At 40.1% G+C, this 27241-nt stretch overlaps 1 protein-coding gene across 4 annotated transcripts; it reads left to right on the top strand.

The window, feature by feature from the left end:
• Positions 1 to 58: 58 nt before the first annotated feature.
• Positions 59 to 23815, top strand: SYNM (synemin). 4 transcript variants are annotated; one of them, XM_086471576.1, is made up of 6 exons: positions 59 to 844; positions 6972 to 7096; positions 14679 to 14752; positions 16289 to 19456; positions 19583 to 19816; positions 19856 to 23815. In XM_086471576.1, exons 1-6 carry the CDS (start codon positions 59 to 61, stop codon positions 20095 to 20097), a joined length of 4629 nt encoding a protein of 1542 aa, XP_086327702.1. In that variant the 3' UTR covers positions 20098 to 23815. The 4 variants fall into 4 exon arrangements, with proteins under 4 accessions (XP_086327702.1, XP_086327701.1, XP_086327700.1 ...); XM_086471575.1 differs by having other exon boundaries at positions 16289 to 19466; positions 19602 to 23815; XM_086471574.1 differs by having other exon boundaries at positions 16289 to 19911; positions 19960 to 23815.
• Positions 23816 to 27241: the final 3426 nt, after the last annotated feature.

The raw sequence follows: 27241 nt of genomic DNA, 5'->3' as shown, positions 1-27241 counted from the left end.
GGGGGCCGCCGCGGCCACGACCCCGACCCTGCTTCCCCCCCCTTTCATCCCGGGCAAGATGTGGCGGCGCTGGGAAGCGGGATGGGACGAGAAGAGGGAGCTGCAGGAGCTCAACTCCCGGCTGCGGGTCTTCGTGTCCCGCGTGCGGGAGCTGGAGGAGGAGAACCGCTTTCTGGCGCGGGAGCTGGCGGAGCTGCGGGAGCAGGAGCTGCTCGGGCTGCGGGTGCCTGAGCAGGAGCTGGCCTGGCTGCGGCTGCAGCTGGAGGAGCTGAGTCGGGCGAAGCTGGAAGCGGAGCTGGAGCGGGACGGGCTGCGGCGGGAGCTGGAGCAGCTGCAGGTGCTGGGCGCCGAGGTGCTGGCCATGCGGCGGCGCCTGGAGCCCGAGCTGGCCGGGCAGCGGGAGCTGCTGGAGCGGCTGCGGGGCGAGTGCGTGGCCCTGGAGGAGCTCCTGCTGCAGCTGCGGGCCGAGCACGGGCACCTGGCGGAGCGGCAGCGGAGGGAGGCGGTGGAGATGCGGGAGCTGCGGGTGGACCTGGCCGCCTTGCCGCCCCCCTTGGCCGGGCTGAGCCTGGAGGAGCTGGAGGAGACCTACGAGATGCTGCTCAGCCAGAGCTGCCGGGAGACCCTGCTGCGCTACCAGGAGCAGATCCAGGTGCTGCAGGAGCAGGAGGCGCAGAGGAGCCGGGAAAACCTGGAGCTCCTGCGGGAGGAGAGCCGGCAGTGCCGCCAGCACCTGGAGGACCTCCACCGCCAAGGACAGGAGCTGTGCGGGCTCCGGGAGCGGCTGGAGCAGGAGCTGCTCGCCTTGCAGGACCGCCACGGCGCCGAGGTGGAGGAGTACCAGGTGCGTGGCGCTGCCCCGCCGCCGCGTCGGGCCGGTCCCCGCCCGGTGGCCCCCCTGTCCCGGGCCTCTTCGAGGGGACTCCCAGTCCCGGGCCGCTTCCTTCTCGCCCTCCCGTGCTGGCTTTGGTGCTCCTTTGAGGCTCCTTCTACCCTCCCACTCGCTTTTTCCCTTCCGTTCTGGCCCACCGTGGGGTGTGAGCCCCGTTTCCCGTGACCCTGGCACTCCGCTCCCGTAGACTACCTCCCATCCTGCTCCCCCTGCTGCTAAACCCCTCTGAAGGCTCCCTCTGACTCTGCCAGGGCTTCCTCGCTTCACTCTGCCTCCCTGCAGTAGGATTTTCCCCAGGCTGGAAGAGGAGGTGGCCCACCAAGAGCTTGTTGCTGGTGAGCCCTTCTCTGGGTGGAGCAGCGAGTCCCCCGCTGCTTCGTTTGGGGAGAGCTGGGTGCGAGAGGTGGGGATCAAAAGGGAGATGGTGACCCTGAGGACATCATCCTGGTGACAGGTGCTCCCTTCCCCAAGTTCCCAAGAGCACAGAGCTGGCGCACGGGCTTGCCAGGGCTCCTGCTCGGGTTGGCGTGAGCACATGAGACATGGAGCAGCCTCTAGGAGCAGATGAACCGAGTCCCCATGAGGTGGGACACGAAGCTTCCCTTCTAGCCCCGAGAGCTGAGGTTGACTGTCGCGATCAGAGAAATGATCCGAATTTTCTTCCTGCTTTACACGTGCTCCTGCGCACCCTGAGCCTAGAGACGAGCTTGTGGGCCCCAGCGTAGTTAAGGAAACTTTTAGTTGTTTGAAGGCAGGAAGATTCGTTACCCTGCTACAGGCAGTGAGCAGAGTGGGAATTTTTTTATATAGAAGTTTAACGACGTAGGTGACTGGTATCTATTTGAGGTGGATGAGAGGGTTACAGCATCCATAGCTGCAAATTTGCTTGCTGTCATAATAACGTTTGGTGTAACGATGTATAATCGCCCTGTGCATGTGAATGGATCAGCAACTGCCAGAACAGCAAAATATCAGTTCATCAAATTTAGAGAGGAGAACACATATTAGATCATCCAGACCATCGATCGATTTCCTGAGAGCAACATTTCTTTTGTTCATTGTTAGACCTTTTATTAACACTCTGCTGGAGCTTGGTGTTTGTCTGAACCCCATGTGCTAATGATCACATTGTGTCCAAGAGCCGTGGTAGATTATGGAGATGCTGGCAAGTGGGAAAGGACTTGGACCTGTTGCTGTGTGCGTGTCTGGTTTTTGTACGTTGCTAGATTGTTTGCAAGTTGCATAGTTTGCAGATGCTGTGAGCTCAGGCAGAATAGGTATGTAAGAAGTAACCAGAAAGGCTTTTAACTTCTAAATATTTTTTTTTTTCATGTTTGATAGGACAATTCATTCTTCCAGACATTCCCAAAGCTTTAGATGTTATATGTAAATCTTTTAGTAATTTACTGTCTGTTAGCCAAAGCTGGGCGAAAATGTAAAGAAGAAAAAACCTCTTCATTTTTTTTCCTGTTTTTTAAGATGTATGAGTTTATATAAATGTACGTAAGCCTACTGATATTTAAAGTTACTTTGAGTTCCAAAATGTCCTCCTCGCTGTCTGTATTTGTTATTAGGGATTTACAATGAAAATTTCATTGATCTTCCATCATTATTACTCAAATTGGAAACCTTTAAATATGCTGTTACTTTAATAAGAACCTTTTGTATAGCTCACTATCCATACTGCAAGTTTTTCTTCTGAAGCCAGACAAAATGGGTGTGTTCCCATACCCAACTCTTTCTCTCAGCTCAGCAAGGTGTTCTCATACCAGTGTGTTGTCTCTGTATCTGGTTGTATTTTTAAAGGATTTTATTCAGAAGAAGTGGAGACAGAGCAAGCCCTTGTAGAAGTCAGATAATCAAAATCAATGCATGCCCTTGAATTGTCCTGATGCAGTACTCAAAAATGGATTGTTATTTTGATACCAACATAACAAACTTCTGTTTCTCTCGAGTGTTTGGCATGCTTTGGATTTTACAGGAACAGCAGCTTCAAATCTTAATAATACCAGAAGAAGAAAAAAGTGCTTTGATAGCCAACCTGAAAACATGTGAGCTGTCTTTATCTTTGAATACTTATTTAGATTCTGGTGAAAATTATATCATAAGGTTTATAACTTCTGATTGGTTTCATATTTAAAATGTTTGGTTTCTAATGAGAAGGGCCTTTTCCAGTGGCCAGTCTGCTGTAGATGAGAAATGAAATATCTTTTGCTCACATCCAGGAAGAAATATTATAGAATGTGTAGAAGTAGCTGGCTTAGATATTGTTCTTGTGATTAAAGCTTTTTTTTTTTCCCCTCCCTCATTATTTATTGGTGAGAGTATGCTCAGCATGGATTTTAAACTACTCTTTAAAGAGCACCTATGCCATGCTTATTTATTGTAGAGTGTCACATAGAAATGATATGTATGTACAGATTCAAGTCAAGTGACTACTGTTCATTGCAGCCGCAACGGCAATTAGATTTATTCATATTTTCCATATATCATCCAGTCGCCTTATATGTCCATCTTTGCCTCCTGTGCTGCCCTTATCCTCACTAAAGCTTGCAGCAGTGTTAAATAGAAATATGTATTTGGACTTACCATTCAGTTGAACCAGGCAAGCTGTAAATCAGATGTTGTTTGTAAAATGTTGACTGGTCCTGGGTGCTAAAGGGCTGAACTCAGTAGGTCTCTTACTTCCTTAATTTTAGCCGTGTGCTGTGACAATACTTATGCAAAAAACCTCAGCGATTTGAGAAAGCCCGGTGTTTTTTTGGATGTAAAAATGCCCATGGCTCATCCTGCTGCTTTGAAACGAGGCAGATATTTTTCACTAATATGATGGATTTAGGATAGTTTCCTGCATCAGTGTCGTGAGCTCCAAAGAAGAAAACATCTTGTAAAATGAACATATAATATCAATATGTCATGTGCATTTTTATGTGTATCAGTTTTTAGCCAGCTAAGTGCAGAGTGTCAGTTCCTCCCCTGCTGAGCCACTGAATGAGCTATGGGATCGGTAAATAGTACCAGATGGACAGGGCTGGAGCCTGGAATCGTCTCTTATTCCCTGAGTAGGTTCAGCTTGGACAACCCAAGTAAATTCTTTCCCCCCTATTGCCCTTCTAAAATTTCCACTGCTGCCTGGAAAGGAACATCTGACGGGTGAGAAAAATCACTTCTGTTCAGTTAACTTAGTTCTAGCAGGACATCACCAGGATTTGGAGGGGCATGAGATTGATGTGATTGAGAAAAATCTTCCCAAGAAAGCCCTGTGTGAAGCAAACACAGCCGCCACAATACAGATCACCTTCTGCGAAATGGAAGTTTGTTGGCTTGCAATATCTCCTGAACTTTGCCAAAGTGGTTTATGTCCTTTATGGAGAGCTTGGAAACCGGACTTAAGACCAGTTGTCCTCCTCTGCATTATGTTTAAGCGTCAGTGAGTGGAGGGCTAGAGGAATGGCTGTCTGCCATCCAGTCTATATGATGGCTGCTCCTGTTGGAACGAATTCCTGTGGAGCTGTTGCACAGCTGGCTGAGTTATGTAGCCCCTTATGGTAATCATTAACTCGGACTTTTGGATCCCAAGTACTCTTCAAATCCAGTGGGTAGAATCTAGGTGGCTTTTCAAACCCAGACTGCAGAACTTGAGGGTGAGGGACTGAAGTTCCTGTGTTTTTAGACAGGTGTGAATATCCCCAGTCTTTCAGAGATCCACACACTCTCTAGTCCAGTGTACAGATTCCCTGTATAGATTCTTCTGGGACTGCAGCAGGACCTGTGCATTGTGAAGCTTTTTTTAACTTATGCATGCACAGGTTAGTCTCTGTTTAATCAGGGAGGCAACAACACGTGAATCGCTTCATGTGTTGTGTCAGAGCTCGTACCACCTTTGGGGTTGATCCCACAGAAATCCAGTCTTGTCTTTTGCTCCTTTTCCTGGCTCCTTTGGTCCTGTCAACACCCTGTCCATTCTTGCTTGAGAACCTTTTCCTTTTAAAAGTAGGACCTGGCACTTTTCTTCCCTTCTCATCTTGGGATTTTCCATTGTGTCAGCTCTTGAACAGGATTGTTGCTTCAAAGCCGCTAAAGGTCAGCGGTTCTGCTTGCTGACTGTGACCATCCACTGCAGCCTGTATGAGGCTGTTGGGTGGTTGATAGTGCTTTTTCAGATATGCAGGTATGATTTGTGTTTGCCACATAAAGGGAGTTTTAGGTACACTGAAGATTGTAGGCAACGTTTGTCATGTCGAAGAAAACAGCAGTGTAATCATTTAACAACAGCTGCAAATGCAAATGAAGAAATAGATTAACTTGCGTTGTATAGAGAGACATACCCACATGTATATGAAGATACAGGCAGCTTCCTTCATAAAGCTTTCTTTTTTACTTTTACTAAAAAAAACCTCCAAAACTATTAAAGTTTGAGATGACAGCACTTTATATTCTCAGTTCTTAAACCTTACTTCTGCCTAGCATATCATACGGGTTTTAACCAACCTGGAGAGTCTCCTGCTGTATCTTCATTTTTAAGCTATCGCTCATACTGTGATACTTGAACACTTGCTGCATATAAATGATGTATTTTGAATTTTTTAAAACTAGATTGTGAGTGTCTTGATTTTCCACTTTGTATTGCAAAGTGTTTGTTAGGATGCATCCTAAAATATGCTGTCATGAATTCCTGTTCAGTGTTATACATGTGTACGAGATTTTGCTCTGTAAATGACAGTTCAGTGTCCTTGCATAGTGCAGAGTGATGTGAACAAAACAGAATCGGGTCTTTGTTGAGATTTAATTTCTGTCTTCCCAGCCCCAAGAACAGAGTGTAATCTATAGTATTTCATTTAGTATCAGTCTGCTGGCTGAGGACTGGTCTGGGTTAGTAGATTCTATCCACAGCAAGGAAACCGTTAAGAACCACGCTGAACAGCTAATACTGGTACTTTTAGTTCTGAGTCTGTACTGAACAAGCTCCTCTCAATTACCAGGGGAGGACTTATTTTCCAGAAGATGGCAATTTACCCTTCATGTGAGAGGTAACACCAGTGATTAAAGCACTTGCTTTCTGTGATGTTCTTTTCAAGAGCTTAAGAGTCAATCGTCTTGGTCTAAATCAAATCTTAATGCTCTATTGCATAAGTCTTCATTGCTTTTTCTGTTGTGTGCAGTTATTCAGTATTTAATCTTCCATTTATTATTTCAGAGTATGTTCAAATTTAGATAGTTCTGGACTTTGGCATTTTTCTGCTCATCAGTCCCTTTCTCCATTTCCAAAACTGGTTAAAGAAAGGCGGGCAGGCCTCACCTACTATTGCATCAGTGCTGTTGCTCTCAAGTCATTTGTGGGCGTCATGTAAACTATGCTTCTCCCATACATGCCCCCCCCCCCCCCCCCTCCAAGGTACAAAGTTATATTTAATTATTGAGATGAAAATGAGCAATTGCTTGTGTCTCTTCTGGGTAGTAGTTAGGACAAAACTGGGTGGACTACTAAGCAGATGTCCAAATATTGTAGAAAACTTGACGCGAAGGAACAGCTGGAGGTTTGTCCTTCACCTTCTAGGTACTATGAATAGCTCCAGATGCTAGAATCTAAAAACTGATTTGGACTTACATGTCTGTGGAACTGAAAAAGCTGATAAAGAGAAATAGGCCAGGTTCTCATGCTAAGCAATCACCAAAATTCCTGATCTCGAGTATGATTTAAACATGTACATCTATGCTCTTAAAATGACAGAATGAGTCACATTGAAGTCACGTTTATAAAGGAGCGTGTTTTTCTTGCTATGTGTACTTGATAGCTTTTGTACAGGGCACCTGAATGGGTTTACTGAAACATATAACTAGCTTAGAAAGGCATAAAATGAAATCTTAGCGTAAAACTCTGCTTCAGTAACAGTCTATTTCAGATTGTATATGAGGAGGTCATAGAGCTGATTTGTTCTGGTTTTTGTAGTGGTGGAACGTATTGATTTGTTGTTCTCTCTGCTGGTTGTTTTTTTAAATAAAAGTTTTAAGTTATTAGGCTTTCAAGTGTACAGATTTTTATGTTGGTTCAGAACTAAAAATCAGTATTTCTGTTTAGAGGATAATCGACGCCCTAGAAGAAGAAAAGCGGTTCCTGACCATGTCAATCACAGATTACCTGAAGGACTATCAGGACCTACTGCAGGTGAAAGCAGGCCTCATCCTTGAAATTGAAACCTACAGGTAAGAATTGTGGTCACACTCAATTGTCTAATCGGAGGATAATTTAAATCCCTTTTTATAGATACAGGAGCCCCATTCATCCTCTTTCCAGTATTTAAAATAGAGACAGCTACTTTTAGAGACTCAGATCAAGACCCTTGTTATGTATTGTGGTAGAGTGAATTAACCCCCAATACCAGTTTTTAGCTTGCTGTTGGCTTGTTCTGTGACATGGGTCACCGTGCTATTCTGTGGTTGACTGTGCTGTCTGGAAAAGGAAGATAACACCCGTTCAGAAGGCTGGTAATATATGTTGAGTTGTCTGTTATCTCTGGGAAAACGGTGAGAATAGTAAAATACTGTTGTTCATTAGTAACACTGGTAAGAATTACCAATGGGCAGAGGTGACTGGAATTTGATCACTTGAGCAAAACTACCTCTGGTGGTAATTCATTCTATTCCTCTGTCCTCAGAACAACATGTTAGAGAAGCCAATATAATCCGTAGAAACCCTATTAACTTTGTACAGATATAGTGATATGTAAGAAACCCTCTTAGTCCTGGCCAAGTTGATATCAAATTGATGTGAATTTTTGATGCAATATTTGATTACAAGCTGAGGAGCCAGCATCCCTAAATTGCAATCAATAAAACATGAGGTAGTGTGGTTGCCATCTGTCAACTTACATGGCACATTTCATTGTTTAAATATGTTGGATAACATCCACCTGCAGCATCAATATGAGTAGTTAGTTCCTTATTCTTGTTTCCATTGTAGGATAGTGAGAAAAGTCTGTTTGATTAAGTCCTGGATTTCTCCATCCTTGGCTTGTTATGGAAACATGTTTGGATCAAGTATGAGATATTAGCAGACAGCTCTGCTAATGAACCTTCAGTACTGTGTATCTCTCTAGCCACTTAGGAGCTGTGGGGTTGAAAAGCCAGAGTAATTCTCCTGTCTGGAGAATCAGTTGGCACGTGGCATAAAAACAATTTGTGAGGAGGAAAAAAAACCAACAACAACACACCAAACCAACCAGCCAAAAAAAAAACCCAACAAAAGAAACCAAAACCTATGAACTGGAGGAAGATACCACCTTATTTTAAAGATCGTGTTTTTTTCAATAAATTTCATTGAGATACTGATCTTCAGATACAGAGAAGTGCAATTCTTATTGAGCAGAGTAATCATTTGCAAAAATTTAATGCCAGCCTACTGTCATATTCTTTTTAAGGAGTATGCCAGTCATTAGCTTGTCTATATTGTGTGCGTTAATCATATTCAACCTGCGTAAACAGGCAGTGGTATTACCGGTTATATATGAGATATGCTTCTGTGTCCTCAAGCGTTAATGCTGTGTTCTAAGCATGTAACATTGCTATGAACCAATAAGCATCTAAGTCTGGATAAAGATGGCACCAGCTGAATTATGAGTGAAATGTGTAGACTAAAGCAATCCACTGATAAATACAAAATTTAACTGCAGTTGCATAACTGAAGATATGAGAATCCTGAAGGAGTGAATTCTGAGTAGCTTGATAACAGACTAGTGAGCAAAGCATGTCTGTAGTTGATCAAAGAGCGAAAATGGTCAGTTCAAGATGCCTCAAGTATTGTGTGCTATGAGGTACAGACCAAGGCTGGCTTCTGGACAAGATGAAATCACAAGCACTATGTGGGACAAGTTATTTGCAGTCAATTGGTGAGCAGCAGTAACCTGGATGTTTGTTGGTGGAGTGGGATTCCTGTGGTCCTTGGAAAGGCAGTAGTATCTGGAGCATTAGTAGTAGAAGAGAAACCATGGAAATGGTAGCCCGTTGTGATCCTTATCTGTGTGTGTTAATTCTGATAACTTTGCTAAAACATCTGATTCTTCTAAATTTAATCCTAGTTCTGATGTTGACTTTCACTGTTGTCACTTAAACTTTCTCCCTCAGTTTATTCATCTGCAAAGTGGGATTAGCAGTTCCACAATAACAGAATTATCAGAATTGTTTCGGTGATCAGTATTCATCCAGAAGTAGGAATGATAATGCCCAGATATTCAGTTGTTTGGACACAACCTTAGTTAGGAAGTGAACCGTCAGTGCTTCTGCTCTGTAAAACCTTATAAGCCCGTTAAATTCTGGAACTTCTCCAGAGATCATATCACTGATTATCTGAGCATTATTGGTTTGTCTAAGGATTGCCCGCCCTCATTAATGAAAGGAGAACAATTCAGCATCACGTGCAGCGTGTGTTTGTTGTCCAGTTAAGAAACTCCTCAACCTGTAGGGTTTCTTCATCTGATTGCAGTGAATGCAACTTGTACCACTGGTTATGTTGGCAAAGCGGACTTCAGTGGACAAATGAGCATCTACCTACTGAAAAAGACCTACAGATGAAAACAGAGAAATGGGCCTTACTGCAGAGCAGAAAACATGCTCTCTAATGCCTGCAAACAATTTTTTTTTTTAAATATCAGAAGCTGAAAAGAGATTGTTTTGATTTGTGTTTTTACATTTATGCAGTTTTACCTATTCCTCCTCTTGTTCTCCCTTCACTTAGGAAAAGAATGCCTTCCCTACTGTATACCTTTATCAACACTGCTGTGGGAGGGAATCAGTATGGTTCCAGTTATCAAGCTGCGTAGTAAGAAAGTTCTGAACTGCTCATCTATGTACTTTTTCAAATCCTGTTCCTTTCCCAGTTTTTTTATCTGCGATAACCAGGGCACGTGAAGCCAGCTCCCGTTTGTTTTCACAAAGGATGCTGGCATATACCCCTGCTTCTGCATAGTGGAAATGGAAAGCACCGATTCACACTTAGCTCAACATCCTGAACTTCCCATCGACAAGTTTCCATGAGGGCTTTGGCGCCTCCTCTCCTCCTGGCATTATAGGTTAAGGGTGTGGTATGTGGTCTACTTCTTTGAGCTTTCTTTGTACCTCCCACCCTGTATTTTCTCTTTGTTTTACAACTTCTACGGGTCCTGTTTTAAAGTCAGTTCTTTCCGTTAGTCAACATTGCTCCTGGACTGGCAAGAAGGATCATTGTTGCAAGGAACACCCTTCCCCCAGGACCAAGTGTGCTTCCTCTCTGATTCTGCTCACCCTTCCTGCTCTGGGAGCTGAGGCTCACTCAGGAAGTGAAATATATGTCTTCTGTGGTTTTATGAAGTTCTATCTCATGGGAATCTTCATTCCCAATCCTTTTTCACCACTGTTGAAGTAAACATTTATCAAATGTCTTGTGGTTTTGTTCTGCGTTCTTGAAACCCTGCAAACCCATAACTACTTAGACTGTGCTCAAGTTTTATTTCCAGAGAGAAGTGGTGAATTATTCACTATGGGAGACTCTTAATTTTAAAAGGAGGTAGAAAATCTACCCAGCATCAGAATTACTATCAGGCCTTTCTCCTCAGCTGTCAGAAGCTTCTTCTCTTCTGCCCAGAGCTTCAGCCATAGGTGAAGTAGTTTTTCTGCCCTCTAAAATATGTTATTGAAGGGTAAAAGATTTTACTTTGAAATCCTAGTGTCATGCAAGTGTTCTGTTCTAGGTTACCACCCTGCATTTTGAAGCAGTGGGAGGCTACGACGATTATTTTTTCTTTTTCATCATGGTCATTGTCAGGATCTCTTAATACACTCATCAGACATACTTTCCAGTCCTCTTCGGTTGCACTTCTGACCCTATGCATGCCTTCCTCTCAAGAAATCATTGCCAGCATTAAGGCCTCCTTGGCTACTTACCACAGCTTTTTCACTCAGTTTCATTATTTCCTGTTTACAACTTGTACCATCCAGTATATCCTATTCCTGTATTTGTTTTATTTTGAGACCATCCTGAGTCTTCTACACTTGAGGAATTTAATGTGCACTCAGTTACCTGCTGTTCTTCACACAGTCCTTGTCCTCCCATCCAGTGATAGAAAAAACATGTGGAGTGGCCTTTACCCCTAAAAATGCTTCCTCCATTCCACTTCTGGAGAGGTATGTGGGGTTTGGTTTCGTTGGGTTTTTTGTGTAACTCCTTACCAAATGCCCAGGATAAACAGGATGAATTTTTATGGCCTGCTGACTAACTGCCCCCATCTGAGATTTTGAGTTTCTGTACTCGAAACAAAATCATTGCCGTTGTGAATGGTAACGTTTGCGCTGCATCTTTTTGTTTCTGTTACCTTCTCTCTCCCCCACCCCAAACAGTTTATCTTATCTACCTGAATTCATGGACTAGTTATTTCTGTTGTCATCCAGCACACCGCGGGGCATCAGGCTGACTAGCACGTCGCTGCTAACTTTAGATAGATGACATTAATAATGAGATGAATTAAAGGTGCAGTTGGAATATTTTCTGGCAATGCCTAAATCAAATAGTAACTCAATGTCTATATGTTGTTTGGGATCTGATTTCAGGGAGTAGCTGACATGGTTATTTTTTAGAAGAGTGCTGCTTGGAGCAATGTTTTCTGTTATTACTGTGAATACTTAAGGGTTCATACAGTTGAGATTAACACCTTGTTCTTCAGGCAGTTTAAGTTTAAAAGCAGTCGTCACCATGAAGAGGTTATAGTTTTAATGATTAGTATTAGGAGAGGATGTAAAGGAACAGAGAAGCAAAATGACTTGCATAAACTCAAGCTACAGTCAAGCTGAGGAACATAACCAGTGTTTGCTGGCTTCCAAGGCAGTGCTTACTACATTACACTACAGTTTCTCATGCTAGCTTTTTAAGCCAAAATTGTTTTAACATTTTTTTGTTTGTCTGATAAGCTCAAGGATGTACATATTATGAACTGTGTACAGTAAAACACTGATTCACTATCCAGTTTCACAGAGGTTTCATGCAGCTTTGCCTTTAATTTTCAAATACAACATCTTTTCAGTAGTAATATTTTAGATCCAGCTTTTCTGTGTGCTGTTGCCCTTTGCCATATACAGTTACCTCTTGGAACTTATTTTTAGTGACTTCATACGTTGCTGCAGCAACTGAACAACTGTTGTTTTAACAGCAGCCAAAAATCCTTAGTCAAACTACCCACATTCCTAGTTTCCTTCGTCATGGTTAACACTTTCATTGCCAGCTCCTTGATAGGTTTCTGCAATGTCACCACCAGCTTCTCTAGCACGTGTCTGTCAGAGCAATTTGTTGGCACTAACTAGCTTCGTCAGATCAGGTGGTTGGTCTTGGGAACATTCTCTGTATGTGTTGAAGTCATCTAATTCCTATAAAGCCTGTCTTAACATGGAGGAAGATAAATTGCTTTTACTTTGTTTTTTTTTTTGACTAACAAAATAGAAGTAAAGGTGTCCATCTGAGCCTGTTTTACGGGGGAGAAAGTGACCTGTAAATATGTTAGGTAATTCTAACCTGGCTTTTATTCTGAATCTAGGCAAATCCATAATTGCAAAGAAAACCTTACTAATGATATTTTGCTGATGTAGCATTGTCCTACTGAAACTACAGGCAGTCAGAACCAAAAGAAGCATAAAATATGCAGAGTGATCAGTGAAGTGGAGGGTGAAACCTACAGGTGACATTTAAAATACCTGCTTTGTTAATTTTGATGGAAATGCCCAGCAAATGTGTTTATGCCCCAGTCCTAAATCGCTTTCAACTCCCACCCTAGGCAATCAGAAGCCTTGGCTATCATAATCCTCCAGCCTTACTCTTGACAGCTTTCATGTTGCAGCTGTATGTTATCAGTGCAAAACATCTGGTATTTCCAAAGCTGGAAATGATGAAATGGGTATCTCACTAGTAGAAGTGAATATAAAAACACCAAAGTTACCATAATGATTATAGCATTCCGTTGCATATTGAAAGAACCTGCCACAGAATTTCTAGGCTGTTGCACCAGAATGCTGCAGTTGAGTACTATTTTGTGGAGAACATAGCTTGTGGCCTTGCAAAAGCAGAAAAGGGACAAAATGCCTTTTATTTTTTTGAAAAACGGCTGGACCCATTTTATGTCAACACTACAAGCATATAGACAGCAGGAGAGAAGGAAAGCGCATGAAGATTTCCAGAGAATTTATCAGGAATTCTGACACTCAGTCTCCCTGGATAACCATATCTAAAATGTCTAGGACTGAATAAGATCTACTTTTTGTATTTGGTATATATAAGAAGCCAACAATTTTGGGTTTTTTAGAGCAGTTGAGTAATTCTAGAGAATGCATTTAGTCTTTTTCTCTCCCGTGAGAGGACAATAGTATGCTGTGTACCTATTTGAATATTCTTAATGCAGCCCTATTACTCCTGAAAATGTTTTGCCCCTCAGTTCTGCTAATCTCTGTGGGAAATGTACCCCTGGAGTATTTTCCACCACTGTAAAAGGAGAAAATGTAGGGTAGTAACCTTATGCAGGAACAGAACAAGCCTGTGGCTGCTGTCAGATGCGTCTTGAAGGACTGTGCATGCTGTATAGGAAAAGAAGTTTGGCATAAAGGAAGGATAGCCAGCGTTCTCAAGCAGTGTCTCCAAGAACAGCTAATGTGTGTCACCAGCGTAGAAGGGCGACTCAAAGAATCTCCATTCTGTGCGTCAAGCACACCAAGAATACGTAGTAGACAAAATTAGGAAGCAGATTATCAACACTTGTTGCCTGCTTCTGCTATTGGCTTCTAGTGATATAAATTCCATAATGTAAAGCAAATTGGTGTCCTGACCATTTCTGATTAATTGCTGCTGAGTTAAAATGGTGCCTTAGTTGGTCAACAAGAGGAAGCCTTGACCATGATAGCGCTGTGGAAGTGCTGGCTTTCTGGAACTACGGAAGCTATTAGAGAGTCACTGCAAAAAAGAACGAATGGAAGGCTGAGGAAACACAGATGTCATTAAAAGCAACCAAGCAGTTTCTGTTACAAAGAATTTTCCTAGTCCTTTGTTGTGAAATATGTTGTGTTGATTTCCGACTGAATAGGAACTAAGAATAGTTACTTTAATACTGTAAGTTGTTTCCTCCAGCAGTAGCCAGTGTTTGACAGCAGAAGTAATACTTCCCTTCAGTTTTCATATGAAGAGGATAGAACTTACAAATCCTGGCTGCAATACTTCCCTCATATATCACGCTGCAACACTACCTTTAGTATATATTACCAGCAGGAAAGCTGCTGACTATTTTGCTTGCAAATGTTTTTTTTTTTTTTTTCATTTTTGCCTTTTCTTTATAAAAACATCTCCATATGTTTCTCTGAGAAAGCTTTACTGAATACCTGTTAAGTTTTGTGTGGCTTTGTTTTCTCCTAACTCTGTTATCTGGAAAAATTTGTTAGCTTGTATAATTCCATAGTGGAAATCAATGGATCTTGTCCATGTCAGGCAGCAGTATATTGGCCAATGTAGAAGATTTGATCTAAAACTGTACAGCCTCTGCTGCTGTCACCTACTGTAAGATTATTGAATTGTTCTCACAAACTGGACTCTACAAAGTAAGAGTCTGGAAGACAGTAGGGATTTTTCATTCCCAGTAATAAAAATATGGTGTGTGGAAAAACTCAGGATCTGACCCAACTGCAGGATAATTGTTTCGATTTCTAAGACTTAAAAATGTTAAATGTTATGATTATTCTTGCCGATATTTTAAAGGAATGCCTTTATGCCTTTTTATGTGTTTTGTAGAGCTCTGTTAGAAGGGGAGAGCAACCAGTGGATTATTACATGGAGAGATCAGTATGCAGGGAAATTGCCTCAAGGTAAAAAAATGAATATTAAAAAATGAATGTTGAATGAAATTAAATAAAACTGGAAACTGTTGTGTTACAGTATTCCTGAAGAATACTTTTTACGAGGGTATTGCAAAGTGAATATTGAATTGCTTTTAAGTCTTAATATTTTAAATTGACATAGTGCTATTTTATGTGAGATAATTTATAAAATCATGACTCAAGTGGAGAAGGTAAGTAGGGAGTGATGTTTCATAGCTTTAACAGTGCAAGAACTTTTGGATGCCTGTGAGTCTTAAGAGAGTTTTGAAGTATAAAGCAAGAGGTATTTAACAAAACATGTTGTTGAAACGATGGAATTCATCATCATGAGGCATTGTGAGTGTTAAAAAGTTTACATGGGTTTAACAAGAAATTTTAGCAGAGTAATGAAAGAAAAATCAAAGGCTTACTAAACATAAAGGTACCATTTCTATCTTAGGAGCTGCAAATCTCTGGAGGCTGTGAGAGTATACCAGGGAAGTATCACTATTTACTTGCCCTGTTCTTAGACTCTTCCCTACGTATCTACTGTTGGTCACTGTAAACAGGATACTAGATAAGATGGACCTTCGATCTGACTGCTGTGGCCATTGTCATTAATAACAGAATTAATCTCAATAATACTCCTGAGTTGAACAGTGTGTGGTCTTAAAATCATGAGACTATCATAGGCAGTAGTCCCAGAAGAGATTTGAAGACTGTGTCTGCAGTAGTAAATTAAATAGACTAGGGCCTGGGGTGAAACGCTCACAAAGAATTGCCTATGCTGTTGAATTGTTAGCACTGTCCCTGGCACAGTTTTGATATGGACTAGCGAGTACTTCTGCAGACGATGCTCAGGCATAGTCAGTGGTTACCACAGACCAGGAAGCACTACCAAAAGCCCGAGGAGACGTGGCTAGCTTTTTAGGAGTAGGAGGTTTGAGTTGTGCAGTGCTGGTTGGAGCCAGACAGACAATGATTCCTGGTACATTTTTATTAAATTGTACAGATACAGCCTCAAAGGTTCTTTATTTGCCTTCCTTGTTGCACCTTGTTGTGTCTTGTGGCTATGAAGGATTGTATTTGTGTTTTCAGTTTCCAGGATGTGGTGGCAGGTGTGCCATTTTCAATAGCAACTGAGAAACTTCAGGCCTCTTTGACTAATGAAGCAAAAAACCAAGCCTAGGATATTGGCATACATTAGTTAAAAAGAAGTTGTGAATGTAAATGAACATTAATATAAATATGCAAGGTGTAATTCTTAAGTAATTGCCATAATACCCGGTAGCTCACAACAGGTAAAATTAGCAAGAACTTGCAACTTAGTAAAAAGCTTTGCTTTCAGTTTTAATATAATTTATGCATGAATCTAATTATCATGCAAAACCTACAGGAATGCCTTTACAAAGCTCCACTGAAAATTAGGCCATTATTTCTTTCAAAAAATTAGCATAAAATTTCTTAGTTCGTGCCCTCTATTTTATATTATTTTAGATACAAGCCATTATTTTAATGTTTGGTTACCTATGCTCTTTTTTGCAGATATTATAAACACTTCGTATAACTACACTGATATTTACTCTACTTATCAAGAAAGAAATAGAAATAAAGCTTCACCAGCTACCAGGATCACTGATACAAGACATAGAATGCCAGTGACAAATACTAGCAGTGACAAATACTCTGCACGTTATTCAGCTCAGTCAACGTGGGCTGGATCACAGACAACAGCTAGTGGAAGAGCTTTTGGAAGAGATGTACTTGATTCAATATATCGCCCTTCAATGACTGTTACAAAGGATGAAAAGATTGTAACAGACCACAAAGAATTAAGAACATTTGCTCCAGCCTACAGTAGCTGGAAAAACAGTGAAATCCATCAAAAGACAATTCCAGAAAGAAAGAAAACAGAAGTTACGAGTTCATCCACAGTATCTTTTTCAAAAGAATCAGCACATGCTGAAAGATCAGACAAGGACCACAAACCTGACACAAAGCCAGGGATTTCTGAAAATATAAGAACAAAACCAAGCTTCACTAGGTTTCCGATTTATGAGCTGAACACCAATTTTAGACCATCTAAATATGAAGAAACCATAACTGAAACTCGGACCACACTAAAAGAAAAAAGGGGAGGCAGCAAGCCAACTGAAGAGGAAAAATCTCTGCTGAAAGAAAGAGATAAGCTCGAGAAACAAACAAAGGAGGATAAAAAGAAAACAGATGAGAAACCTTTTATAGAAGAAAGAAGTGTTGATTTGGGAAGGAAGACTGAGCAGAAAAAATATATCCATGAGGAAGTCATTAACCAGAAGTTAACGGGGAGTGATATGTCTAATGAACGAACTTTGAAAAGCGAATCAACCAAAAAAGGTACAAATGTGACCATGGGATCGAGAAGCAAAGAAGTCATTGAGATACCTATCAGTATTGAAAAGCCTGCTCCCAACAAAGAATCTCAGAGTAGTAAAGAAATAAGGTTACAAGGTATTAAAACTTCCATAGGAAGAGGAACAGATGATCATGTAACTAAGCCTGCTGAATTTCACCAAGTGAGTATTTCAGAAGCAGAATCCAGTCTGAAAGATGAAGAGCGAACTAGTGACAGAAGTAATCGAATGGGAACTCTGTCGACTGAAAATATAGCAGAGAATATTGTTGCGGACATTCTTAAAAGTTTCACACAGTCTTCTAGTTCACAAATATCAACAGACACAAAAGTGACCTATTTTAACAAGAAAGAGCAACCAGATGATGGGAAAATAAAGACTGAGATCACAGTGCAATCTCAAGTTCAAGAAAACATAGATATTTCTGATGAACCTGATGTTGGAGGTCTGTCAAACCAGGATGTTAGAAAAGTGGTTCGAGAGGGAGTTGAGGGAACTCCTTCCAAAGAGGAGATAGAAGATATAGTACATCATGGCCTGAAAGGAAATGAGGGCAGAAAGAACATGTCTGTTAATGTTGAGATTGTAGAGGAGCCACTAGATTATGCCACTGATGAAAGGACTGATTTTTCAACACCTTTTGAGGTAGAGGAAGTGGAAGACACGTTCCCTGAGAGAGACAGACGTTACGGTGATGAGGAGGAAGTAAACGTAACGTTCACATATGAAGATGTTAAAAAGAAGAAACAACGCCATGAGGGTTTCACTCGTGTGGAAGAAGTAACTGAAGAAGATGACTCTCCTATTGAACAAAAATATTTTGTGTCTGTTCCTGATGATCATCCTGTTATTAATGAAAAAGACGATGACTCAGTGTACGGGCAAATTCATATAGAAGAAGAATCAACTATTAAATATTCTTGGCAAGATGAATTTTTGCAAGGCACACAAAGTAAGAGAGATGAAGGTGCAAGCTCTCCAGAAGAAACATATCAAGTGGTAGGGGAGGAGGCCAGTGCGCATATTTTAAAAGAGCATCCTGAAGCTGAAACATCCCATGTTGAATCTGTTGTTATTGAAAAAGAAATTAAAATTCCCCATGAATTTCAGACTTCAATAAAAGGGCTTTTATCAAAGGAAACAAAGGACCCCAAACATCAATTGAAGGAAGCTTTGGAGCAGCTGGAGGGCAGTCTCCCGGAAAGTGTGAAAGAGGAGCTGTCTGCATTAACGAAAGAAAATCAAGCTGACTCTAGTAGCTTAGAATTTGATATCAAAAAAGTTGATCAAACGGGGGAGGGTGGCTTGGTGACAATTGTTGCTGAAGTCAATCTGTCACAGACCCTTAATACTGATGAATTCGATGTAGCTCAGCTTGGTGAAGTAATCACAAGTGAGAAGGAGAGGGCAACGTTGCACTCCCTGAAGAAGGAGAGCTTGGGAAGAGTTGTTGATGGTAGAAGCAATATAGGAGGAGATGTTTCTTCCCACAGTGATAAATACACTCCTTTGGCTGATCAAGAAATCTATAACTCGTCCACAGTGAGGAGGAGTGGTGGCGCAGGGTATTATACCACTGAAAAAGTTATTTATGATGGTTCCGTTTTGGAAACTGCAGATTTTGGAGAAGTCTCTCACTCGCCACAATCAACGGATGAGGCCAAATCCATAAGGCATATTAAGGTTGGTCCAGCAGAAGTTCAGAGATTTGAGCAGGTCGTACATGAAGGACCTGGTTCTGAAATGCTGGAGCTCAGTGCTACAGAAGATCTTGTTCAGAGAGAAGGATCGTCAGAGTTTAGCCGATCTGTGAAGCATTTTAAACTGGGTCCTAAAGAAATCCAGAGCACAGAAGAAGTAATTTATACAGGCCCTATTACTACAACTGTAGAAGAGATTGATTCTGGAAATCTTTCCCAGAAGTTTTCAACAGACTTCAACAGGTCCACAAGACACGTCACAGTAGGATCAAGGCAAGTAACTGAAGAAGTCTCTTTTGAAGGGCCTGTTTCAGACTCTATGAAGCTCAATAGCTCAGGTAACCTTTCACAGACAGAAGGGTCTGTGGATGTCAGCAGATCAATAAGGCACTTCAGATTAGGTCCCAAAGAGATTCATACCGAGCAAGTTATCTTTGAAGGACCGATCTCTGGTAAAGTGGAGATCAGTGACGCTAGAGGCTTCTCACAGACAGAAAGTTCAGTCAGACGCGTTCAGTTGGGTCCTCAAGAGTTTATGACAGCTGAAAAAATCATCTACCAGGGGCCTGTCTCTGAACACACAGAAATCAGTGAACTGGAAGACCAGACTCTTTCAGAAGGCTCAATAAAGCATGTTAGACTAGGTCAAGTGGGAGTTAAAACCACTGAACAAATCATATATCAAGGCTCCCTTTCTGAAACTCCAGAGCTCATTAACAAAGAAGGACATCTTTCAGAGAATGCAGGAAGCTCAAATATCAATAGATCTTTCAGGCATGTTAAAATAAGTCCTGTGGAAACTCATGCTGAGCAAATAATCTTTACAAGACCTATTTCTGAAACGCTGGAAGATCTTTCACAAACAGAAGAGTCATCTGAGAGCAGTAGGTCTGTAAAGCATATTAAAGTAGGATCTAAGGAAACATCTTTTACTTTTCAAATGGATGTTTCCAACATGGGTGGAATATCTACAGTAAACAGTGGAGAACAAGCAACAATGCTCGTATCCAATAACGAAGACCCTTCTGTTAGTCAGTCACAGATTGTAGAAAATGAAAATAAAAGAGGAAGCTATGTTCTCTCCAGTTTTTCTCAAGATCGTGGTGAAAAGGTAGTGGAAAAGTCACTTTTTGATAAAACTGTACAGTTGCAAAGAATGGTAGACCAAAGGTCAGTTATTTCTGATGAAAAGAAAGTCGCTCTTCTCTATCTGGACCATGAGGAGGAAGAAGATGATGATAATGATGGACAGTGGTTCTGAAAGGACTCTTTAATGAAGTCTACTTAGTAATTTGTTTATATATATTTTTGGTTATCCTTTTTTTTTTAAAAGAGAAAAAAGGGATGGGGAAACACTCAAACTATTTTAGACTATTAATAGCAGACTGAAGTATTGAATCTAAGTCTCTAGCTATTCAGCACACTTTTTACTTTATTGGAAATTTTATTTTTGGGAGAAATCATGCTATTAATGTGTTTTCCTCAGAGACCTGTGTCCAATAATTTCAGGTTTTTCCACCCATACAGGTAGTAATTTGCTACTGGGGAATTCAAAGGATTATATTTTTTGTTTGTTTTATAGCAGGTCAATTAATAAGTGTGTGCTTGAATAGGACTCTTCCTTTTTTTTTTTTTTTTAAATACTGTATTGTACTTGGTTACTGAAATATTCAGCAATTCTATTTAAATCTCAAGCTACTAACCGCAAATATAACAGAATATAAGACTAATGAGTGGTAGGTAGCTGATTTTCAGTTTCATTTCTGTGTACTTATATGCAATACCTAATTAAAACATTTTCAGATACAGTTATTACAGCTATAAAAAATAAATACAATACTGTAGAATCAAACTAAGTATAGCAAGAGTTGACAAAAATTGTATCATTTGTATAGCTAGAATGCAGTGCAAAAAAAGGAAGAGGTAACAAGCAAGAATTTCTCACAGTATTCCTAATGAGAAATAGTGATTTTTATGATTAGACAGTAGTACATTTAATATATTTAAAAAGACACAAATTTTAAAAATAGGCTAGATATTATTTCCACTGAAGTAAGGAGAACTCTTTATAGCTTCAGTGGCTATGTACATTAGTAACATCAACTTATTTTGCAATATATGAGTTATCTTGATACTAGGTATTGCTAAAGGTAAGAGTGAAGTGTCAGATATTATTACATAATGCCTGATTTCTTAACATGGTGAAATCAGCATATTAATGCATTCTGTTCTGAAGAAAACGTGTAAAAATGGCATTGATGACACTTACGATCATTGTGTGTCAAGTCATTTCCAGATAAGCCTTTCTTTGTTTACAAATGAGATGTCCTTTTCAATTACTAGCCCTGCAAACCCAACCTGAGAGTTGAATTCTCCTTTTTTTTTTTCCTTTCTTTTTTTCTGGCTGTAACATTTGCCTCAGGCCAAAGTTGGTTTCTACTTACATAATTCGACAATAAGCTAATTTCACTTGGATTGCACATTGGTTAAATGAAGGACGTAATTTAACTTTACAATTATAATTCAGTGACTTCAAAGTCCGTATCAGAACCCAGCACCGCTAACTGTACTAAACGGCAGAAGCAAAAATAGCAGCCAAAATATTTTTGTCACTGGGGTAAGAAGATACCATACTGGACACACATGAGAAATAAGATACACAACTGAGAAGCTGCTGGTTTTACCTGCACACACACACACGCACACACACACACACACACATACACACATGCACATTCACTCACTCTCTCCCACCTTCTCTGCAGGGTAGAAGTACCCCTGTAGCTGGATGGGCCATTGTTGGGCCAGTCCGGTGGTCACTGACTCAGAATTTTTTTCCTGTGGTTACACAAGCTTAGTTTTGTGTGTGCTAATCCAGTTAAACTATCGTAGTCTGGCATGGCTAGTCACTTTTCAGCTTCCTTAATATTAGCAGAAGCTAGATTTTTCAAAACTGACTGCTGCTTTATACTATGAATGTAAACGCGAAGCTGAAGAGAAGCTCCATGCTGACTGACGTATCCTGCTGTTTCAGACATGGGACAGTTTGATTGTTGTGTGCCTTAGTAACTACGTTTGAAACTGTACGAAGCTATTAATGTTCCAAAGATTAACTCATGAGGTTTGACTGCACTGCAAAATTTTCTCTATGTTTTCCTCATTTTGTATAAGTGTGAGTACCAGTGTACGTGGCATTGGATATTTTTCGATCACATACTATGAAATTATTTGTTGAAATTGGAAATGTAACCAACAGCTGGAAAATGAATAGGAAACTGAGTTATGTAGAAGCACTAAAGGCATGTATGCTAAGCTTATTTATACCATTCACTGTGTAACAGGTAATAATGTTTTTTCAAAATTATTCATATATGCTCAAAAAAGATCTTGTGCTTCTGTTTATAAATAGGGTGTTGTTAATTGTAGTACTTCTAATATCATCCTATACTTTTGTTTCCTTAGCTGACTCTATGATTTTAAAGTCATTAAACATCTCTGTGTTTCTTTTAATAATCATGTATAAGCCAGAATTTTCCAGCTAGATGCCTAACTGCAAGCAATCAGAGTCTATACTTCAAGTATTAAATAACTTCATAAAGGAAGAAGTCAGGACTGTAATAAGCAAGAGATATAAGCAATAATCAGCGTTAGTTTTCTTGAAGTTTTATTCTAAGCTGAAGCTTAAACATTCTCTGTAAAAACAGATACAAGAATATCTATAGAAAATGTGTTTTGTAACCAGCAAAAAGCTACCTACAAGGCCAATCCCCTTGATTCATACCTTGTGGAATCTTTGACAGACATGCTCCTTAGGAACAACTATACCAACACTCCATTATGTTTATCTTCACCTGCTCAGAGGATTATAATGTCAGATGAAGGAAAAACCAGTAAGGAGCAAGTGAATCATAAAATGTAGAAGGCCTTAGCACTGAAGGAGTGGAAAAAAAAAATAAAATCAGTATCGTTTCCACTGAGACAACAACAGCTCTTTAAAAATTCCTTTACACAGCACTGTCAGATATAGTAGGTTATACCAAGATATATTTCTGTTTTGATTGTCTGTAGGGAAAAATTCGTTCTGTGTACTTTCTTTAGTTCTATTTAAGATCAGGATTTTAATCAACTGTTGGAAAGTTATTGGAGGGAACTGGAAATGTGCGTTAGCATAACATTTATAGGTATGTGCAGTTCCCTTGCATGAATACTTTCAGGCTGTGAAAACAAAGATATCTCATGTTAAAAGGGTTTAAGTTTTAAAAATGTTTGTGTAAGCAGCCCGTTTTCCATTTAGTTCTCATTAACATGAGACATTTTGACATCGTATTATCCAAAAGCTACCATTACCTTCAGGCAACACGATGTAGTTAGGTGGATAATCACATCCTGCAGGCCTAATGGTTGTATCTCTAGAATCAGGGTCGTAGGTACTGGCATTACTAGTAAAAGTGAATAGAGCCTACTGTCGGATGTACTTTGTGCCTAAGTATTATAACCTGTGGCTGAAAGGATTGGTGATACAAGCTCGGTCAGCATGCACTTCTGAAGCTTACTCATATAAGTTGTGCTTTTCATTAAATACAAATAAGAACTTTACTGCTGAGTTTGGATTAAATAAAATGCTTTTAAAATACTAGTAATTGGGGGGGTAAAACCTATGTATTTATATGCTACTGTAGATCAGAAGTGGGGCACTGTTTTGCAAATGTGTAAACCACTGGTCTAGAAAGCAAATACAGCATAGAATATAAAGAAAGATGTGTGAGAAACCTAGAACTCTGTATTGACTGATGTTTGTGAATAGCAGGTGTTTAAAAAGACGGTAAGAATGTTGAAACTGGGTTTGTTGATGTCAGCTGTGTGAAACTTTGCAGGCAGCTTGTGTTTTGGTCATTTGCAATGAAACTGCATTTTTGTGGTGGTATGAGCTTTGTGATTTTACACTTTTTCACTCTTGAGTATTAAACAATCAAAATCAATGCAGATGTTTCTCTTTTTTCCTGCCTGATGTTTTTAAGGATGCATTGTCAAAGAAAAGGGGCTTCACGACTATAAATCTCTTGCTTTAAGGCCTCTCAGACTGATGAGTTCATTTCAGTTGAAAGAATGAACATAATTTTTCATTCCAGAAAAGGCATACCTCTTTCATGTTGATAACAGAAATGATGGCAAAACATAGCATTTTCTTTATTGCAACTACACACAACATGGGTGGACAAGCCGTGGTTCTTGAGTTCAACAGCAGGTAGTGGGAGAGGCAGAGTATAAAACAACACAGAAGGTGGAACTCCAGGACTTGCAAGCATCATAGTCTTCCTTGGGTCCTGGGGCTTGACCAAGGTAAGTCTTAACTTTTACCCTTGTCTAGCAAAGAAAACTTTTTATGCATGTTTAGACCTTTAATGAAAAAGGATATATGTGGATTTCTTTAAAACGGTACCTCTCTCTATGCTGTGAAGTTTTTCCTCTTTAACCACAGAACTTATTTGTAATGAAGAAAGTATCATGCCTTTAAACCGAATTTTCTCTTGATTAAAGAGTTTTTTGTATGGAAGGGCAAGACCTTCTAAAGAGATCATCCATTTTTAATACACTGAGAAAAAAAAACGCATAGTTCCCCATTTCTTGCAAAACGGGGAAAAACAGTATCTGAAGCTACCGACTAAATCACAGCATATTCTGAAGATGGTTAAATGATCAGCAAAATAGTTTCCACTGAAACTGGCCTCTGTCAGAAAAACAAGTTTTCAGTCTTCATTTACTAAGTTAGGTAGTAGTGCTGTTTAAACTGCCAGTGGTGAAGATCTGATGTCCCTGAAATTTGAAGCGTGTCTCTGAATAGTAAGGAATGGGACTCACAGTGGGCTGGTGTTTAATACACTGTTCAAGATTTCAGTTTCCAGGTTTTGACGCATTTGTCAGTTGTGATAACATTTTAAAGATGCCATGAAAATGTGGGGGTGTCTCAATATTAAATTCTAGAAAGGAGTGCTTAAAAGTAATGGGGGAAAAAAAGGGTGTTTATTTATACTCCAAATTTAAATACTTTCAAAGGTAGAACTGTTTTTACCTGATGTATCCCTGCATTCAAATGTGAGCGAAACCAACCAGCAACGTGCCCAAAAAACAAGGAAAAGTTTTTCTTCAGTAGGAAAAACTCTGGGTTTTGAAAAATGTTATCTCCAGCTATTGGGTTATCACAAACCACTGGTATTTGGTTTGGTTTTCATTTCCAAATCACGGTATGAAGTTAGTGTGGCAGGAATTTACAGCTGGAATCAGCCTATTTTGTTCAACTAGAGACCCTCTTTCCAGGTGAGAAAGGAACAGATGCTGAACCCTAATACTAGGTAGAATGTGCTTCAGGTTTTATAGACTTGATAGGAAAAGCAATATACTTTAACCAAAATGCCTCTGACAGGCTGAATTTTCTATTTTCCGTTTACTTCATGATTCATTCTACAGTAAAAAAAAATACGTTGAATAGACTGAAAACAAAAATCCAGATGGATACAAAAAGTTAAGTTCATTTGTAATCCACAAGCAGAAATGACTGTTAGAATTTTATCTTTAGTTTACTACTTTTGAACTGAATTTTCATGATTTTTTTTTCACTAAAGGAAATAAAAAGATAGACACTGATATTCTGAAAAGACAGAGTGTAAGAAATATGCTCACCTGTATTAATTTAATTCCTGTGCTCATCTATGTGACCGATCCATCTTCAAGGAATTTTTTTTTTTTTCAGTATTTCATGCAAAGAAGGCACACTGAGTCTTTATGATGGATAGGAGAAATGGAAGAAATGGATTCATCTCTGTTAAGAATGAGAAGCCTCTCACACTGGCCTTGTTTCCTGATAATAATGTTGTGCTTTGGGACAGTAGTCATAAGGAGACTCATGGTGGGTTGATGTTTCAGTGTGTCAGTCTGGCTTATTTGATCTTTGTGTTGTCAGGTTTTTTGTGGCCCTGAAAAACATGCAGGGAGATACAGGTTCTAGTTTATTATCAGGTTAACGTTGTTCGCCGTTCTAATTTTGTATTGCAGAGAGTGTATGCAAGATACCCAGCTGTTTCATACACCTCTATAAAAAAGATCAATTCTCCACCCAATTGCAAACTGCTGCTTTTGGTTGGTTGATTTTTTTTCTTGTAATTTTGGCATTACTTTCATTTAATGTGATTGCATCATCCTGTGAAAACAATGAGATGCTGTATGACCACCTCTGTCACTACTTGCTACTATCACTTAAGCAGAGGAGTTAACCAAGAGAATTACTGATTTCCTTCCTATGAGTTAGGAATAAACTTGAAGGTGGACATATTATCTTCTTATTTTTCACTTGCTGCTTTGGTTAATCAGGAGGGGTGATGGTGGCACATAATCAAGTCTCTTCAGGCAGCGGCTGTTAAATCAGTGACACATCTGACATTTAGTGGAGGAAAAAGTCTGACGAGTTAGCGATCTGAACTGCTGCCCTGGGAACTTTCCAACAGTTTGACTCGTCTGTCTTTTCCATCAGGCTTCTGTGTGAGTCTTGTGCCTAAGTATCTCTGAGAAGCACAAAGGAACATAGATTCTAACAAGATGCAAAAAGATGCCCAGCCAAGAAGAGATCTAATTAAAAACTCTCTCTGAATATGTCAGCAGTTCCTTGAATTGCCATCAATCCTTTTTTTATTGTAGGTGCCAAATGAGATTTGTCAGTGAAGGTAGTACAGCATGCAATCCAATGATACACATTTCTTACTTTCACTGGGGTAAACTGATAAAGGGAAAAGTCACACACATCTCTTTTCCACGAGTATATACAGGTGTATTGAAAAATACTGTTACTCCAATACAGTTAGCCCCGTGGCAGTCACACTAAGTAAGGGTACGGTTAAGTTCATTAAACCTCTCAGCTTTCACAGAAATGTTGCCTCTGGAGCTGTGCACTGAGGGGGAGTGTGAATAAGGTAACTTTGTTATCGCATTACTGGGAAGTAAAGTATATTTATTGTAGATAGCTTTGACTATACAGTGGTGAACACTTACATAAATACTGGTTGTTTCTTGGCTATCATTGATAGTGCAGACCAGGTTCTGTTCAGCAAGGTGTTTTGGTGAGAGCTGGGCCAAAGGCTTATATATTTTGTTCCAGACAAAGGGAATTGCTCTAACAGCAGAGCCCTAGAAATTTGCATTAGGATTTTAAAAAGAAATTACTCTAGTTAAATTACTCTAGGTGAGCTAATTGAAAAGCTGTAACTTTTTCAATTTGATATTTTAAGGTACTCCTCTAATTCAGCAGTAGGAAGTGGTACAGTAAGCACAGCCCAGGTACTTCACATTGACATACAGTAATAGACTAGAATAATCTACAATGGCAGACTGTACTCAAAACCTCAGATAACTGTATG

Source organism: Leptosomus discolor, chromosome 11, assembly GCF_034619465.1.
Source record: "Leptosomus discolor isolate bLepDis1 chromosome 11, bLepDis1.hap2, whole genome shotgun sequence".
Classification (NCBI taxonomy): Eukaryota; Metazoa; Chordata; class Aves; order Leptosomiformes; family Leptosomidae; genus Leptosomus; species Leptosomus discolor.
Note: the sequence above shows the minus strand (reverse complement) of the source record. Positions and strands in the feature narration are given on the sequence as shown.